This window comes from Hibiscus syriacus, unplaced genomic scaffold (assembly GCF_006381635.1).
Source record: "Hibiscus syriacus cultivar Baekdansim isolate YM2019G1 unplaced genomic scaffold, ASM638163v2 tig00110602_pilon, whole genome shotgun sequence".
In the NCBI taxonomy this organism is placed as follows: Eukaryota; Viridiplantae; Streptophyta; class Magnoliopsida; order Malvales; family Malvaceae; genus Hibiscus; species Hibiscus syriacus.
In genome coordinates this window covers 480,360-499,524 of record NW_024062798.1, presented here as the reverse complement: position 1 = coordinate 499,524, position 19,165 = coordinate 480,360, and the positions used below count along the sequence as shown (strand labels likewise).

At 34.3% G+C, this 19,165-nt stretch overlaps 2 protein-coding genes and 1 pseudogene across 2 annotated transcripts; 1 reads left to right on the top strand and 2 right to left on the bottom strand.

The window, feature by feature from the left end:
• Positions 1-1,281: 1,281 nt before the first annotated feature.
• Positions 1,282-2,687, bottom strand: LOC120135141 (annotated as a pseudogene).
• A 357-nt stretch (positions 2,688-3,044) lies between these two features.
• Positions 3,045-4,664, bottom strand: LOC120135109. The gene is made up of 7 exons (XM_039151460.1): positions 4,500-4,664; positions 3,936-4,031; positions 3,766-3,838; positions 3,588-3,679; positions 3,406-3,478; positions 3,198-3,305; positions 3,045-3,065 (listed from the first exon to the last, which is right to left on the bottom strand). Exons 2-5 carry the CDS (start codon positions 4,020-4,022, stop codon positions 3,425-3,427), a joined length of 306 nt encoding a protein of 101 aa, XP_039007391.1. The 5' UTR covers positions 4,023-4,031; positions 4,500-4,664; the 3' UTR covers positions 3,045-3,065; positions 3,198-3,305; positions 3,406-3,424.
• Positions 4,665-15,630: 10,966 nt separating this feature from the next.
• Positions 15,631-18,901, top strand: LOC120134989 (cyclin-dependent kinase inhibitor 5-like). Its single transcript, XM_039151359.1, has 3 exons — positions 15,631-16,166; positions 18,102-18,305; positions 18,423-18,901. The coding sequence occupies exons 1-3, from the start codon at positions 15,649-15,651 to the stop codon at positions 18,490-18,492; spliced, it is 792 nt and encodes a 263-aa protein (XP_039007290.1). The 5' UTR covers positions 15,631-15,648; the 3' UTR covers positions 18,493-18,901.
• Positions 18,902-19,165: the final 264 nt, after the last annotated feature.

The window sequence follows — 19,165 nt, the reverse complement described above, 5'->3', positions numbered from 1 at the left end:
GGCCGACGTCCGGCCGTTTCGCGTGACCCTTGATCTCCTGACTTTGCACGGCGCTGACTGTTATCAGAAACCCTAATCTAATGTTGTTACGGGCTGGGTCAGGCCCACTCAAGACTTTTTGGACTAGACCCTGGGTAAAACGAGAAAAGAGAAAAAATAAGTAATAAAAATAAATAAATAAAATAAAAAAGAAGGTTAATAATAATAATAATAATAATAAATATAATAAAAACATTTTCTAAAACCATATAATATATATGTTTAAAAAATAATTTTCAAAACTATATAATTTATATTTTCAAAATTTGTTTTAAATACTTATATATTATATATATTTTTCAAAAACGTTTTAAAAATTATATAATATATATAAGTTTTTTAAAATGTTTTAAAAACTATATAATATATATATATGTTTTCAAAATGTTTTAAAAACTATATAATATATTTTTTCAAAATGTTTTAAAAACTATATATTATATATATATTTTCAAAATATTTTAAAAAACTATATATTATATATTTTCAAAATATTTTAAAAAACTATATATTATATATATTTTTAAAATATTTTAAAAACCATATAATATATATATGTTTTCAAAAATGTTTTAAAATCTATATATCATATAGATTTTCAAAATGTTTTCAAAATTATATAATATATACATATATAAAATAAAATAAAAATGACCAAAAATGAAAAAAAATATAAACGAAAAATGAGTGTCTACAATTTGATAATGATAAAATTATATTCGAGTGTATTTTTCTCTACATAGATTCAAGTAGTTCGTGCCTCTTATATTGAAGTAGCGATGTGGGATTGGCCTAAATGTTTCATTTCTGCTTTTCTGTTGACCAACGTGATTGCTTGCTTCATATTTTATCCACACAAAATATAGAGATGACGAGAAAAGGACTAATCTTGTAGTCCAATGAACTCATGGGGTGCTGGCCCATAAGCACAGTTTTGGCATATTATAATCGAAGTGAGAATCGTACCCAAAATAATAATAATAATCGAAGTGAGAATACTACCATGCACACAATATATAAATTGATTTGCAAGATAATTAGATTGAACTTACATAAGCTTCTATTTTTTTTATTATTTACAGAAATTAGTTTCACATAACTTTTTATTTTTTAATTCACTTTATATTGTAATTGTCAAAATTAAATTAACCCTTGAATTTTTACAGGGTCAAAATGACGCTAAAACTACTAGGTTGCTACAAAATATTGTAAATGTGACCCAAAACAGTTCAAGGGGCAATATTGACAAAATCTGTCTAGCTCAAGGGCCAATTCGACTAAAAAAATGTTCAGAGATATATGTGTTTTATGCTCTCCTTTCTTTAAAAAGAAATAGCTTCACAGATAACAATATAACCCTCGATCTGAACTAATAAAAGATAATTCATACAGGGCTGCTTGACCATTCATTATACTTCGCCTTATGTCAGCTTAGTCTAGCTTGACATTGGAGTACAAAAGTGTGTCCCTCGTCAATGGCATATTGAGCAGGAAGTAAACCTGCAGTGGTAAAAAAAGAAATGAAAAAGAGAAAATATGGACATTATCAATGCCACAGTTAAACGAAACATAATCAATGTGGTAAACCTAAACTTACGGCCACACCGAATAAATGAAGTGAACAGAACCAGTAAAACTCCTAAATCAGTAAAGACTAGAACGAAATGGATCTATATGTGGAATGAAAGAATGTTTTACGAATAGTGGAAGAAAGAAAGCATAAATCAGTACATCTGAGTTTTTCACTAGATGGAAAACCTGGGATAAACTTCCAAAGTTCGTTAAAAGGCCCATGGTTCTTTAGTTTTATGAAAATAGATTTAATATGAAGCTCCAGTGTTGCAAGAAATATGTGAAAAACGAGAAATCCGGATACAATGTAAAGGCTGGCATCAAACTAAATTAATATTAAAATAGGTCTTACCCCCAAGAGAGTTGCAATGAGAAGAACAATTCCAGTTATCCAAGCAAGGGTTCGTCTAACCAAAACTTGTGCTGCAAGGGTGGCATTAGTCGGACCTTTTGTTTCTTCCAACCAACGTGGAGATGGGCGTGAGGTTGTTATCACATTCATCAATGTTTTTTATTCTGGCTGAGATGCTTCATTAAAGACTATAACTCCAACAATTTTGCCTGCAATATCCTCGGTGTTTTCAAACAAATTGACAGCCAGGGATTAAGGGGAGAGGAATAAAGGCAAATGCGGCCAACAACTCAAGAGAAGAAAAATGTTCACTCTAAATTTTGTGAATAATATCACCATTAAAATGCATACAGATTTCCACATAAATTGGCTTGCCTAGTTTCACCTATATATATCACTGTCTGCCTTTGCATTTGTGTACATGAAGTATATAAATGGACTACAAACAAGAATAACAGTCATGTTAATCAATTAGTAAATCAAGACATTTCTCTTCCACAATATAGTGTTCGATATTTACCAACCTTCATATGCTGTCTGCAGTGAATCAAAAATCTTGGAAAGAGTGGCAAGCAGAACCCTCATTCCTTGCTTATCAGAAGCGTCAGCTTCAAGCTGTTCATGCAAGCCTTTTTTTTTTTGGTTGGGGGTGTGGGGAGATTAAGAGGATTAGCAAGTGGGTCTGAGAGGAAACAAACAATGGAAGGCAGTAGAGAATACACATTACAGTAGCATGAAATACATGACTAAATAGAACCTGAATTAACTATTCTAGCTAGAGACCTATAATTAGAGACAATCCAAGAGAGTTTTAATTGATATGAAAGCTATCAAGGAAAGTGAGCTGAAATGGACAAAAGAGACCTTCCACTCAATATGATGGTCTCCAAATATTTCAGACAAGATGTCAAATTGTCAATGTATAAAACAAAATACTACTATTACACAATGAATCTGTATGTTTAGTACCTTAATTCCATCAAAAGAACCCATTAAACTCTGCTGGGTCTATGCAAAGCCTGTTAAAAATCTTCATGCGTCTTAATTGCTTTCATTATATTGTGGAACAGTGCAAGCATTTTGCAAATTCCCTGTGCACTTTCTGCGAAAAATCAAATCAAAAGCACTCGATAAGGCAAATAAAAATTCAAGTCTGCATATGCTGCTACCACGGTACCTTGTCAGCCAAAAACAATTCATAAAAAGCAGACATATATTGGTTCCTGAATAAGACCTTTGACAAATGAAGGTTCACATTGTCACCATTTTCCAAGGGAATTGTCAATACTCCATGCAGAGATTTAGTAGCATCAGGGAAATAAGATCCACCCAACCAAGATGCCTAAACACATAAATCAATGCCAGATGTGTGAGTCAAATAAACAATCAAACAGAATATAACAAATATTAACTTATTAATCTGTGAATAATTATAAACTAACCAAGTCATTGATCTCTTCTTCAGAGTAATCTCTTAGTGGCTCGTCCAAAGAATAACAGATACTTCCTCTTCATCTAAAAGAAAATTTTACACAGTGAACAATTACCATGAATAGATACATTCAGGGGGGAAAATCTAAAACCAAGAAGTCCACTAGTTTTCATATTGATAAGGGTCAGGTACCTGGAAGCTCAATGTCCACTTTATGTGAACCAGACCAATATTCTTCAAGGCTTTGCGGAAGAGACCTTTCTTGGTGTCAACAACAAGAGGATCTGGAGAAGAAAATATTTAACCAAAACAAGGAAAAGTATGGGAGAAGAAAACAGAGTAAAAGAACATAGTCAAAAATTAAAGGCACCGTCAACTCCAATAACTTCAAGCACAAAAAGCGCGAGGTCTGTCAATGGATTAGGAATGAGAACCTCTTTCAGCTGCAAAAAGAACAAATGCATAGAATATCTTGAATCAAACGTCTAATAAAAATATGAAAACTAAAGAATTTATTACTAAAGAGTCAAGACTGATAACCTTTGATGAACCAGCAGCTGAAAGCATCACTGGTGGTGGAAAACCAAGCAAGACTGACACGGTGGCACCAACTTCAGGTAACAGCATTGGCTCTGACTGTTAAAAGACGTGAAATGTATGTTTTAATATCAACAATTCTATATTTGAAGTGTATGAACGTTCCAATATCAATAAGCCTATATGAAGTGTAAGGCAAACCAACTTCCCCTACTATACAAAGTACATCTAAGAAACACGTTAAAAGCACTTCATATTGTATAAAAATGGAAGTAAACGATAGTAACATCAAGTTATCAATACAATATTTAACATTTAACAATTCAAAACTAATAATAAGAAGAAAAACAATTTTGTTATACATGGCAGAACATCTGCACGCAATTAAGTCACTAGATTAAAACACTACAAAAGTTCAATGTTATTTTCCTTTTACATATTCTAGCCAGATAAAATTAACCATCCACAATCTCTCAATGCTTAAATCATCACTAATTTATAATCCTCGAAGCCTAATTACAATGAATGAATTGATTGAGAAAAATGAATCAATCAATAAATAACTACCTGAGAGACATCGTCGGAGGATCGAGCGCGAAGGAATTGATGAGTATAACTATCAATGAAGAAAACAGATCCAGATTCAGCCTGCAGTAACAAAAATCAGAAGAAAAAGAAAAAATCGAATCGATTAGAAGAAGTTATTGCAATCAGATATATATTATATGAAAACAAAACAAGAGAGGTAGATAGAGCAAACCCTAGTAATTGAGAAGAGAAGGGATGAAATCAGTAAAAAATTGACGATCTTCATCGTGAGAGCAATGAATGATTGGAAGAGCGAGCCCGATTTGTGTTGTGATTTGAACCGATTTAATCTGTGTGAATTGATGTACGTATTTAAGGTTAATTCCTCTGCAGGTCATTCTACTATGAGAAACCATACAATTGGATCATTATACTTTCTTTTTTTGAAAAAGGTAACACATATTTCATTTAAATGCCGATGGTAACAAGAATTACATAATTTTTAATACAGTTCGATTCATCTTAATAAAAGCAAAAACAATTGGTCTTCGATAAGGCCCATTGTGTGAGTGCGTATACCACCCTATTCTTCTCCCGGCTCACATATTGCCTTAAGGCCGTAAGATCCCTCTAACAAAGTTTGAGCCTCTAACAAAATATCATTCAATTATAAAACGTTGCTTGTTAAGTCCTTTAAGTATTACAAGTTATAAAACCATCAATAGACCATTTATATTTTCCAAAATTGTCACTAGACAATAGATACTAACATGTTGATTGAAAGAATAACATTTCCTTTTATTATCAATGTCATTTGATAAATTATCCAAATAAGCTACACATATGTACTCAAATTAAATTATACATGTCGAATTTATATAAACATGTAAGCATAATTTGTACTTCAAAACATGTCAATGAAATTAAGATGTAATTATACTTTTATGGTCGAACATGTATACTAAATTATAATTTTTGTTATTATATTTAAGTATAATTAACATGGATGGTAATTAAATTTACATACAATTATAATGTATTAATGTGATTTCTAATCCGAGAGAAAAATGATTAAATTAATAAAAAGGATTTTTTTTAAATGGTTACATATCAGGTAATTTTCCCAATAAATCACCGGTGATCGGTATATTTACTGATCTAACACCGGTCAGATTATATTTCCTGATCTAACACCCGTAGCAGTAAAGTGCGCCCCCTAAACCGCATTATACGCTGATTTGGCGCCACGTGGGTATAGCGCGCCCCCTGATCCGCGCTATACCTGGGTATCTGACACGTGGGGTGTAGCGCAGTGCAGCGGGGGCTATACCCCTAAATACCCAACCCTTCACGTCCCATCCTCCTTAAATACCCCATCCTCAATCATTTTATCACATCAAATTCTCTCAAATTCTCTAAATTTCTCTCAAATACTCTATCTTTTTAAGGTATATTTTAATATTTTTACTATTATTTTTACTTTATTTAATATTTTACTAATATAATTCTTTTGCAGATATATAATGGAAGCATCTACTTCGCTCGGATGGAAATCATATATCTCTACACTTTGCTAATACCGTAACATTTTAACGTTTTAATTTAATTTAAATTATTAGTAATATTTAGTTGATTTATTTAATGCATGATTATTAGATTAAGAATTAAATATCTCGACACTTTGCTGATAAGGTAATATTTTTAACGTTTTAATTTAATTTAAATTATTAGTAGTAATTAGTTGATTTATTTAATGCATGATTATTAGATTAAGAATTAATTTTGTAATTATTTATTTTAGAGAAGGATCCGTGTATTAGATCTTTTATTAGGAATCTTAAGTTAGTGATACCCATCGTGTCTTTGTATTTAGTAGAGGCTGGATTCGGTTACATAGGTAGATATCAGGGTCACTGTAAGATAGAACCAGACCTGATTTCTGCCTTAGTAGAGTGGTGGAGGCCGGAGACCCACACATTCCATCTTCCGAGCGGAGAGTGCACGATCACGCTTGAGGATATTTCTATGCACTGGGGCTTCCGGTGGATGGAGATGTGATATCGGGATAGCTTCCGGTTCTTGGACTACTTTGTGTCGGGATAGTCTAGGACGTATCCTAGAAAATTTTATCGGAGGTAGATGCCAATTTTCGGGAGTTGAGCGCAGATGGCTCTGAGGATGAGGTTAAGATGTATGCACGGGTATGCATACTGCAGCTGATAGGAGGGTTGCTGATGCTGGACAAATCGCGTAACCTAGTTCACTGTATGTGGTTGCGACATCTTAGCGACTTTCATCTCACCGGATCATTCAGTTGGGGCTCGGCAGTTTTGGCTTTGCTGTACAAGGAGATGTGTGGAGCCACTGACTACAGACGTAATGCTATCGGCGGATATCTCCTGCTGCTGCAGTCTTGGGCATGGTATCGATTGCCCTTTTTATGTCCCGTTGTGAAGAACCCATTCGTATTTCCACTACTTCTGAGGTAATTATAAAACTGATTTTGTATATTAATAAATTTATACAGCGTATAACAAATTTTTTTTCTTGAATAGGTGGTCTACTGATAGGAAAAATCATCAGGAGCTACCTGATGATTTAGAAAAAACTAGGGTGCTAATCGATCAGAAGGTTGGCACACAGATATGAATTTTAATGTTTACAAATCGATTTTAGATTATAGTTATATAATTAGATTATTATTTTGATAAAAATTATATATTATTTGTTTTAGTTTGAATGGGTGCCATATTCTACTGATGATGTGAGGGCGGTGATCCCACCTGAGTTGAGGGGTCCATCAGATGTTTGGATAGCGATGGTCCCTATGATCTATTATGCGTCCGTCGAGTGGCACTCTACTGATCGCGTGCTCCGACAGTTTGGTTGTTTTCAACCAATTCCGGAAGCACCTCGTAATATGGACGAGTTGCATAGCTTAGATAGACGCGGCAAGACAGATACAGATTGGCTGGTGAGGCATCATAGGTGGGTCGTGTTATGGGAGGATCGACATCGACGCCTTCCCCGTAGATAGCCCATTTTTGATGACCTCTTGATGTATGCTGAGGATTATTATGAGTGGTTCAACAGTAACGGGAAATCGTTTCTACTTCCCGAGGATGCACGAGGGAAGACCTTTCCACGACGTCGACAGAGACGTTCACCGACACAGCACCATCGTCCCCCGACTCGTGGATGGAGAGCAGGTGCTTCCGGTTCATCCTCAACTGCACCATCAAGACCTTCCCAGCAGCCACCGCATCCATATATGATGCCACATCCATATATGATGCCGCAGCCATATATGATGTCGCCATCGCCTTTCCATTACCAGATGTCACCGCCGCCTTCACCTAGTTTTATAACCCCACCACCGTCACAGATGACTCCTCCTGGAGGCTATTATGGGTCTATGTTTGTAGATCTGACTTGGGGTTCATATGCTGGATATTTGGCGGGTTTAGCCTCATCACTCATGGCCGCAGCACAGTCACCTCCTGTACAATTTTCACACTCAGCGAAGTCTGGGTTTTCCCAGTTTTCGCAGGCCGGTGGGATAGTCAATCATACACCTCCAGGGTCCTTACTCTATGGAGGTGCTTCATCGTCATCAGCTCCTCATCAACTTAATGTACCTGCTCAGGATGATTTACGACGACGATGATGACGATGACGATAGTGACGACGACGACGACGATGATGACAGCGAGGAGTCAGAACCAGTGATACGAAGAAATCCTCCTCGAGACCGACAGCCACCGCCTTGCGGAACACATTCGCGACGCAGACATCGATAGATTTTTTTATTATATTTGTATTTACTTTATTTTGTTTAATTTTAATTTTTTATTATTTCTCATTTAATACTTACTTTATTTTGTTAAATTTGTTGGATTTTTTTAATATATTTCCGTTAATTTTGTTTATTACCATTTAATATCAGTTGTTGTAATTTGGTTATCATTTACCATTTAATTCTTATTGTAAGTTTGTTGTATTTAAATACCAAATTGTTATTAGTTTGATAAAATTTAATGATTGTGTTCGTTTTTTTAATCTTCATCAGCGATTATCGAATGACATTAACTTGAAGTAAATGCAAATTAAAATACAAGAATTATTATTTGATAAACAAATACATCATTTCCTCATCAATTGTTACTTGATGACAACAAAGTGGACATGTTTTTCTAGGTGTCATGGGTTTCTACAATGGCCACATCTTCTGTCTTGTCTAGATCTTTTCGAATATCCATGTCGCAATGAATTCAATTGGATTTTAGACGACCACACTCCCTCAATAAACTCAGATTTGGTACAATCGGAAGTCAATCTTGAACCTCATCAGGGTCTTTGTCATTACCTATGGGGGGAAACTCAAATTCGTATACCTTAAAAACTTCAGATAGTAGGTATACGGGATCCACAAAATGGTTATAGTCCTGACGTGTATGCGAGCAAGCTACTATCACATGAGAGCATGGATACTTCAGAGCTTGAAAAAACCTGCAGTCGCACGTTTTGTCCCTTAGATTAACTCTTAACGACATAGCTTCAATCCCTTGAAGAGGTCGGGCAACTCTGTGACACGAAACATTTCATGCCTTCTAGAGAAGCTTGTTACAGACATTCCATTTGATGCAGCAATTTTTTTCTGTACATCTGCAACTAATCTAGGGTGATAGACATGACCGCCTTGCATCCAGGTTTGAGCTTGTCCCCCGAGCTTCGCAAAAAGCGCCCCCAAACGAAAATATATAGTTTTTACCAAAGCCACTACAGGTAAGTGACGTGCACCCTTTAAGGTTGAATGATTGCCTCAGCCAAGTTGGTCGTATGTGTCCATATCGATATCCACCATCATATGTTCGTCCACATTTCTTTATCGATGAGGCTGATGTAATCGTATCCTTCCTCGTTCTTCGCCCACAAATCTTGAAGCATTAATTCAAACGTTCGAGGAAGTAGTTCGTAACCTGATCAAAAAATGTATAACTTACTAACTTGCTTTCTTTGCAAAATTAAAATGATAAAAAATGTATACCTTACTAACTTGCTTTCTTTGCAAAATTAAAATGATAAAAAAATGTATACCTTACTAACTTGCTTTCACTTACCCATGCGCACAATTAATTGACGCTCATCATTCTTCTTGTACCTTCCATGATAGTTCGCACAATGTGTCGGAGACAATACCTATGTTGGACAAAGGGTGGTTGCCACATTGGACCCAAAGACTCCATTGCTGCTTTGATCCCAGCTCCGCGATCTGAAATGACACATATTTTTTCCTTCGTGATAACATGTGCACGTAAATTTCGGAGGAAAAAAACCCAAGAATCTGTATCTTCTCCTTCGACAATAGCAAAAGCAACTGGAAGAATGTTGCGATTGCCATCTTGGACAACTGCCAATAATAAAACTTGCTTGTATTTTCCATACAAGAAAGTCCCGTCGATCTGGACCACAGGCTTTCAGTATTTGGCAGCATTAACGCACTGTGGGTAACTCCAAAAAACCCGGTAGAATTGGCATCGATCGCGAAGAACTCGATCATTATGGTATGCATAGGAGGTTTTGAAGTCCACAATTGTCCCGGGATTCAACGTCCGCACCAGCCTAAACCAACCAGGAAGTTCGTTGTAAGATGCATCTCATTCGCCATGAAGTTTGACAATGGCATTTTGTTTTGCCAACCAACCTTTTTTATAGGAGACGGTGTACCCATACTGCGATTGTATAGTTGAAATCAACACTGCAACTTATGAGAGTTGCTTTTACCATGGGCATGATGGCTTGGCATATCACTTCAGAGTCTAAGTTAGGATGATCTTGGTTGACCCCTCTAGTACAACATGTGTGAGGACCGTTGTATACTGTTAGTTCTCATATGTTATTTTTCCTCTTTATTTTCGATACGTGAACCATCCAATTGTATCCGTTTTCGTGTCGGGCACAGTAGCATACATATTTTTCGGTCGTCGATCGGTTGACTCTGGACTGAACAGAATTACGGATATTGTAATTTTTTATAGCCATCATCTCTTCTTCTTTGCTTGAAAACTACATGCCTAAAGATAACTCACCATTATTTATTGATGAGTAATATCCATAGTCACCGAGATGAGGCATATCCGCAAATTCTGGCCCATCATCGGAGTTGAATTGCGGTGATTCTGGGTGAATGAATAGTCCAGTCTCAGCACCAGGATCACGAAGCGGTTCTTCTGGTGGAGATGATGGTTCCTCCATGCTCTCCACATTTAGGTAGAAGAACCTACTACTTGCACGCCTTCCCCTTGAACTGGAAGGCATATCGACATTGAGATCGAAAAAGCTTGCAGTCGAATGCCTCCCCCTGGAGCTTGAAACCATCGTGTCAAATGAAAACTGTACAGATGGTTGCGTCGATGACATCTCCATATGGTCAAAGAAATTTGCAGATGAATGCCTTCCCCTTGATCTGGACGCGGTGTTGCCATACGGATTGTTCGTGGACCCACCTCAGTACATATCGTAAGGAGTTGCAGATGAATGTCTCCCCATTATGGCATTAAAATCATTACACATTATTGTAGTCGGGTTGTCAACTTGTTCAGCCAGCCCATAGTGTGAGCTTAAAGATTGACCCCGAACAATACGCACTTGAACAAAATGTGCATACATCTCAATAGCGGCGTCTGAATAATTACTTTGAGCTTCAACCATCATTTGAACATCATTATTGTTCGAAAGTTCGAACGCTGTATAAGTTAATGGCAACAATGATGTTGGAAATCTGTACTGCAACGACAACATTCTTCTGTTTCTTCCAACATGAATCTTCCTCGAAATCTTCGTTATCAGCTCCTCAAGAGTTATGTTTATCTTGAATGATATTTTAACACGCTCATTTGATACGAAAACAAAATAACTTAAGCAAAATTTCACCATCATAATAAACAATAGCTGAAAGTCGCGCCATTTTTTGAGTTTAAAAGTGCGGCAATATTATATCTGTAAAAAAAATAACTTAAACAAACCTGATTAAATAAATTATATATGAATGAAAATATAACACAAAATTTTTTTTACACATCAACGTAAATAATTTAAATAATATAATTTTATATTATTATCTGCACCGCAAAACTATTTCGACGTATGCTCTCGCTTTTCAATTTTAAAAATATAAAAATTAATTAAAAATAATTAGTATAATATTTTTTCAAATAATGATAATAAACAATAAGTATAATTAAAAAATTATAACAAAATTACCTTATAACGAAAAATCACACGAACTTCTAAATCAAATATAAGAAGATTGTCAGAATTATTACTCGTTGACGGAATTGTTGTATTAATTTATAAGAGAGGAGAGATGCTAGAACTGGTATTTATAAACATATAAGGCGCGGTACCTGCACCGCGTTATATGTAATTATTATATAGCGTGGATCAGGGACCGCGTTAAATATAATTTTGGTACGGCGTATAGCGCGCCCCCTGATCCGCGCTATACCCCTACATGGCGTATAGCGAGGAGCAGGGGGCGCGCTATACCCCACGTGTAACCCAGTCAGCGTATAGCGCGGTACAAGATGCGCGCTATACTCCACGTGGCTCCAAATCAATATATAGCGCGGTACAGAGGGTTCACTTTACTGCTACGGGTGTTAGATCAAAAAATATAATATGACTAATATTAGATCGATATATATACCGATGAGCAATGATTTATCGGGAAAATAACCTACATATCACTTATTTTTTTTTACATCTGATAAAAAATATAAATTGAAAAAAAAGGTAAAATAAATTGAAATTTTTGTTTTGTCAAAAAATTCCCACCTTCCACCATTAATTGATCTTGTTTTATTTATTGTTCTCTTTTTGGTAGCAGAAACTTAAAGCCGGACACGGTGGTCCGCCTGCAGATTTTCAACTTTTCATGGATATTCAATATCCCTTCTCCATTACTGGCTGTGGTTGGGACTAATTTTTTTCCATAACAATTCAATGGCACGCTTCGCCCTACTGTTCCTCCTCCTCCTCGTTTCGCCGCCGCCTGCTTGTCTCTCTTCCTGTCGATGCCAACTTTTCCGGTCTTCTTCCCCGTCTTCAGCTCAACGACCATCCTCGTATTCGCACCCATTGCCAGCATCTCCGACGCCAGCAACCAGCAGCAGTGGTGGGGATCAACAGTTCAAAGCCGCCGCTCACGAAGTGCCTAGCGGACCAAATCCTGAATCTAACAAGTAAGCCAATAAGGAAGCATCACGTGTCACCTCCACTACAAGCTTCCATAATTCCCCCCCCCCCCCTCGTTTTACTGTTTCCTTAGATGTGTTACACTACATGGAACGTTGATGCTTGTTTTATGATACTATAATACCTGAAAATATAGATAAGAGAAATAATGTGGGGATGTCTCAGGTGATAATTAAAAATAATAATGTATATAGCGGCATCAAATATTAGTAAAATTAAGTATTTAAATTCAAAATAAAAATTTTATTAGGTGATATTTATATTAAATGATTATTTTTTACATTATTCTTTTACTGGTTAAAATCACGGTAAACTATAACCATAATCACTCAACTATTATCCATCCGTTTTCATTTTGATCATCAATTTTTCAATTTTGTTAATCAGTCAACCTAAGTCAAGCCATTAACCGTTAACATTTAACATAGAAGGTTACGGGATAGTTAAAAAATTTGATATAATTACATATTTAACCCCTGTTACTTGCATATTATATCTTAAATTTATTTTAATTTATTAAAATTATGACCAAATTAATAAAATATCTAAGTAACAAGGATCAAATGTGTAGTCATACCAAAAGTTTTAACTATAGTGTAACCTTCTCCGTTGAATATTAATGGCCAAATTATCGTTTTGATGTAATTATTAATATCCAAAATATTGTCGTTTTTATAGTAATTGAACATTAAAGGTATATCGATATTGCCACAAAACTTTTAAATTATTATTTTTAGGTATTGCACTCTTTCAAATGCCTTTGGAAGTGAACCATCTTCGGTTATTAGTCATCATTTGTGATAAAATTGGTATCAAAACATTTACATTTAATTATTTTCTCTTCTCATACTATTTATTTTAGGAGAGTTAGTCAAAATCGATGAAATTAAATAAAATCCCCACCATTTTTAGGGATTTGAGGACTTTCTAATATTTTGAGATTTTTGAGTTTTATTAAAAAATCTGAACTATGAGAAGCATTATTTTTTAAGAAGATGAACAATATAGCTCAAAACTGATCTTATCAGATAATTATAAAAGGAGATCAAAGTATTATTACATCGAACATTTAGATAGACTTTCATCAATTTTTAGTGCATTTCGTGAAAATCAATCCGACGAGAAGGAAGAGGAGTGAAATATGAATATTTTAATATTGATCTGTATGCGAATGACGATCGATGACGAGCAATGATTGACTGTCAGTGGTGATCGAAAAAGTCCATTACCTAAAATTATTTTTTTAAGTTTAGTGGAAAAATTGATACACCCCTAAAGTTTAAAATCTAAAATGACTTTATAGATATCAATAACCGTGTCAAAATGACACCGTTTTATCCATGTCATTACAATGACAGAAAGATTCATCCACTCCATTGTAGCGTTAAGCATTAAAATTTAACGGTCCAGTAATATAATTGAAGCCAAAATAAAGTTTCAATGCTATAATTAGAAGAATTGAAAGTTTAATGATATAAATGACATACGATCTAAAGATCAGTGGTGACTTATATAGTTTGCCCTCTGAAAATAAAATAAGTATTAAAAAAATAAAAATGCACTTTCCACGTGGCCACTTAAGAAAAGGTATCCAATGCTTATTGTCCTCGACTCATATCGTGAGATGATGAGATTTTGGAAGTAATTTGTAAAATGAAGGCATAATTTGCAGTAATATTGAAAAGCTATTTTTTCAAACAATAATTACAAAACAAATTTATATAGAAAGTAAATTCAAAATGTTGCCCTAAAAAACAATATATGAAAATAAAAATGCATATAAATATTAGCTGACGTCGTAAATTTTATCAAATTCACTCATCTGTATTTAGACAATGAGTAGAAAACTAAAAAGATTATATTTTTAATAAATAAATTTAGTTTTATTAAATTTTATGTTTGATTAAATTAAATTCTATAGCATAGTATTTTTTTTAAACTCATACACGTACTTACAAATTTATAAAAATTGGAGTAAAATACGGGATGGATTATCCAAATAGGGGAAAGAATATTCCTTTTTCCTTGTTTGGATTTTTTAGTAATAAAATAATTTCAAGATTTGAATTTATTTTTTTTATTTTTATTGATATTAGTTCTTAAGTTTTATATATTTTTATTATTTTGATGATACACAATTTCAAAATGATTGAAAATAATATTTAATGATTGGTATGGAAAAAGAAATACGGAGGTTAAATTAAAAAAAAAAATTAGGGATGAAAATTGATTTATCCCTTTTCTGTTTAACCCCTAATTTAGGGAAGCTTGTAAAATATTTTTTAATTGTCCTATCCATAATCTGTATAAATGTTTTTAATTATTTACAAATTATTAAAGAATAAAAGTAAATTTAATTAAAAACAAAAAAAAATTAAAGTAAAAAAGGGGAAGTTTTTTTATATTTTATTTTTGGGAAAAACACACCATCCTCAATGAACTTTATTATCTCTCATGTTTTACTCACTATACTTTTACTTTTTTTTAATTTACTCATTGAACTTTCGAACTGCTCCTATTTTAATTACTTTGAATTATTTTATTATTATATAGTGTAAAAATATTTTTATTATTATTTCGAAGATCAACAATGTTTGACGGTAAGCGGTGGTTATTTTAAGTTTTTTAATTTAATAATAATAAAATATTATTTTTACTTATTTTAAATTATTTTTATATTAAATTATAATAAAAATGCTACATCATATAAAAATAATAATAAAATAATCTAAACATCAAACAGGAGCAATTTGAAAGTTCAGTGAATAAATTTAAAAATTGAAAATATAGTGAGTGAAGTAGGAAAGAGAGTAAATTTTAGTAGAGAATGGTGTAATTTACCCATTTTTTCCTCCCCTTTTCTCTCTATAACAAACAACTGCTAACCGAACTTTCCTCTCGTTTCCCTCTTGAAATCAATTTTCAAACCCCAATGGGGAAGTACATTAGGAAGGCCAAAACTGCAGGGGAAGTTGCCATAATGGAGGTCTCGCAGGCTTCCCTCGGCGTTCGTACCCGGGCCAAAACCCTCGCGCTCCAACGCCCCCAGAAATCCTCCGCTTCTCCACCGACTACGGTTGCTTCGGCTCCGGCTAAAGGAGACGGCTCGTATCTCCAGCTTCGGAGTCGACGGTTGGAGAAGCCGCCGGTTGTGGTGCACCACCATGATTCGAAGAGCAACAGGCAGCAGAAGCAGACACGGCAACAGGGGAGTAAGAAGGATAAGTGTGAACAGAATCCTAACCCTAATTCGAATTCTAGGGTTCTAGTGAGCGGAGGCTCTGATTCGGAGAAGAAAAAGGAAGGTGGAGTTGGGAGCCAGGAGATTGTGCAAGAAGATAATGTTGTTAACTATATCAATATTGGCAATAATAACAATGAAAGCAATGATTTTGGAGGTGTTGAAGCTTCTTTTGGGGAAAATATTTTGGACGTTGAAGCTAGAGAGAGGTTAGTTCAGTACTTTTCTCTTATTTTCGTTAATTTATTATTTACATTGGATTTTGGGTATTTTTATAAATTTAATTGCTTATTCTTTTTAATGAAGAAAACACAAAGTTTTGATATTAAAAACACTTCACAAATTTCTCCTTTCTTTTTAGACCCCAAGAAAAGTTCAAATTTTTAGTTCAATTGAGTTCTTGCATTTTGTAGTTTTAGGATGAAATTTAAAATTTTGGACTATATTTCATGTATTTGTGTTAAACCATGCATTTTTCTCGTGCTATTGACATCTTAGACGCCTAGTTTCATCACAAACATGAAAAAAAGTAATCTTATTTCATGTTGGGATTCTGCTATAATGAAAAAATATATATATCTGCTAACAAATGTGATTTCTTTTCACTTCATTTTCACATGATTTCCATATTTCTCATAAATTTGCTACTATGGGTTTTTCTAGCAAGGTTTAGAAATTATCCTTACGATATAATATTTTTGTGAACCAATGGCTGAGAAGAAGTGTTCTTTATTTGTTTCAAATTGTTGCAATTTTATCTCTGATCTGTTTCTGTATGCTTTCCCCTGCAGAGAAATTAAATAACTCGGCTTATATCCTTTATTGCCTCACAAACAAAGTTGGCTATTAATGATTCATTGTTTGGTTATTTTGAATTTTGATGGAAGTAGGTGGTTTAATTTATGCAGAAGCCTTTGTTTCTGAAATAAAACTACGCCACTACCAGCCATGTTTCTTGGATTCGAATTTGAATGTTGGCTATGGATATATGTCCGACAAATTTATTATGTTAAAAATTTTCTTATTTTTTCTTTGTATTTGAAAGATCATATCCAATATCCATGTGTCTGACATGGATGTCGGACACAAGTATTTCAAGAAAAATGGAGAATCCAAAGGATATAGATTACAAGCCTTACCCTGTCACTCATAATTTCTGTTTTGTTACTATAATTGATTTCTGGTCCTTTTTCTTTAATAATATTATGCTTTTAAAACTTGGGTTTGTCAAATTCTGTGGTGATATATATTAGATCTGATAGGTTCTTTCGTTTAGGTATTTTTAGGCATCTATGCTGCTAATTATTCTATTGGAAAGAAACAACATTTTTTTGTTCTGCTTGTGGTGAATGCCATGACTTGTTCAAGATAAAAATTTACAAAATCATTTTGTGTTGTTTTCTTTTTCTGTGGGGATTAATGTGCTAATTGAGCTCATCTCTTTGGAAGACATGGTTCCATGGTTTGGGAACAGATTACAGTGGATGTTAAATCTGATCTTTGGACATTCTAATAACCAGAACACCTGTTTTTGTTACTCTTCTTTGCTCAATATTTGTTGAGTTTGTTTTGTTTTTTTCTTTTTCTTTTAACTTTTTGCTTGTTTAAGTCAAATTACTTTGATGAATTTTATCTTGTTTTAGTTTTAACCCCCATCCCTTACAGAAAAAAGAGGCTCTGTCAGTTCAACTTATCCTTGCAGAAATAATTGTAGAGCTGCTTTTTGTGATTTTAATGTGTAATTGTGTATAATGAACTCCGTATATTTGTAGTCTTTTTTCTGCTGAAATGCTGGTTATTGGAGCGTGTCCATGTGGAAACAGGATCCAAAACAAAATAAAAACAGTGGAAATTTTATTTATTTTCCCCCTAGATTGCGAAGACCTCTTGCTTGAACGTTGATGAAAAGAGTCTCTTTCTTTTTATTGTGCATCAACGAACCCTTATGTTTAAACATTGTCAGCTTGATTCTTCAAATGATTGGTATTATCTGGTTCTACATGCAAAGTTGTTTCTTTTTGTAGGAGGGGGATTGTAAAGCCTAAAAAGGAATAGTTAATACTTTTTACTTGTTTCCTGGAATCGAGTGTTTACGTTTAGATTCTTTCACTTTTCATTAACTAATAGCTATTGTTTTTGTGCAGAGGCACTAGGGAGTCTACTCCGTGCAGCTTAATAAGGGAAGCAGATAGCATAAGAACCCCAGGTTCAACTACTAGGCCGGCCAGATCAGCAGAGACTAACCAAAGAGTACAGAATTCAACGAGGCGACAAATCCCAACATCACATGAAATGGATGAGTTCTTTTCTCTTGCAGAAGTAGACCAGCAAAGGCAATTCATTGAGAAGTATATACTATATTTCCTTCACCCTGCTTCTCACTTTTATGACTGTCTTAAACTTTTGCAGAAGCTCTAGTTTATTTGTGGTTTATGATCTGATAAAAGATGTGGGATTATTTGCAGGTACAACTTTGATCCAGTGAAAGACAAGCCACTTCAAGGACGTTATCAATGGGAGAAAGTGGACCCCTAGGCAGCATTAGTGTTCCATCAGCACTTATATTTCCTGCTAAATGCTCAGTTATTCTTAAATTTAGATAGTTTTAGCTACTAGGAATTAGCCTTAGTTGTAAAGGTGACGGTTTTATTTCCATTTTCCATCACCCTTAACGTTTAAAAGAATGTATCTGGACTAATGGTCTGTAACATAATGTTAACGAGTTACAAAAGAAAACTGAATCCAAGTCCTTTGTCTAACAGATCATCATACAAGTGAAGGGAATGAAGGTGTAGGTTAGAGTTTAGAAACATTATGGTCAGTCAATTAGGTCAGTTGATCGAGTACAGAATTTCTTTTGGTTTTTCCTCCCCTTGTTTGTCTATACTTGTAATGATGGAACTTTAAGACACTCTTTGGACGAAACATGATCCATTTCCTCCTATCTTTTGTCTTTCCCGTACGATCTTCACTGCCAAATTTTGCATTCTTTATGATGATGTCGATTGAGCCTGTCACCATGATCAGAAACAATATTGTTTCGTTTTCATGACCGACTGCTTCCTCCGTTAAGCTTCTCGTCTATAAAGATGGATGGTGACATTTCAGGTACTGGTGGGGTAAACTGGTGAGCTATTTTTCTTGTTGGTAATGTGTATCAGAAAGGAATTTTGGATCATTTCTAAAACTCTGCACTTGTTTCTTTGGG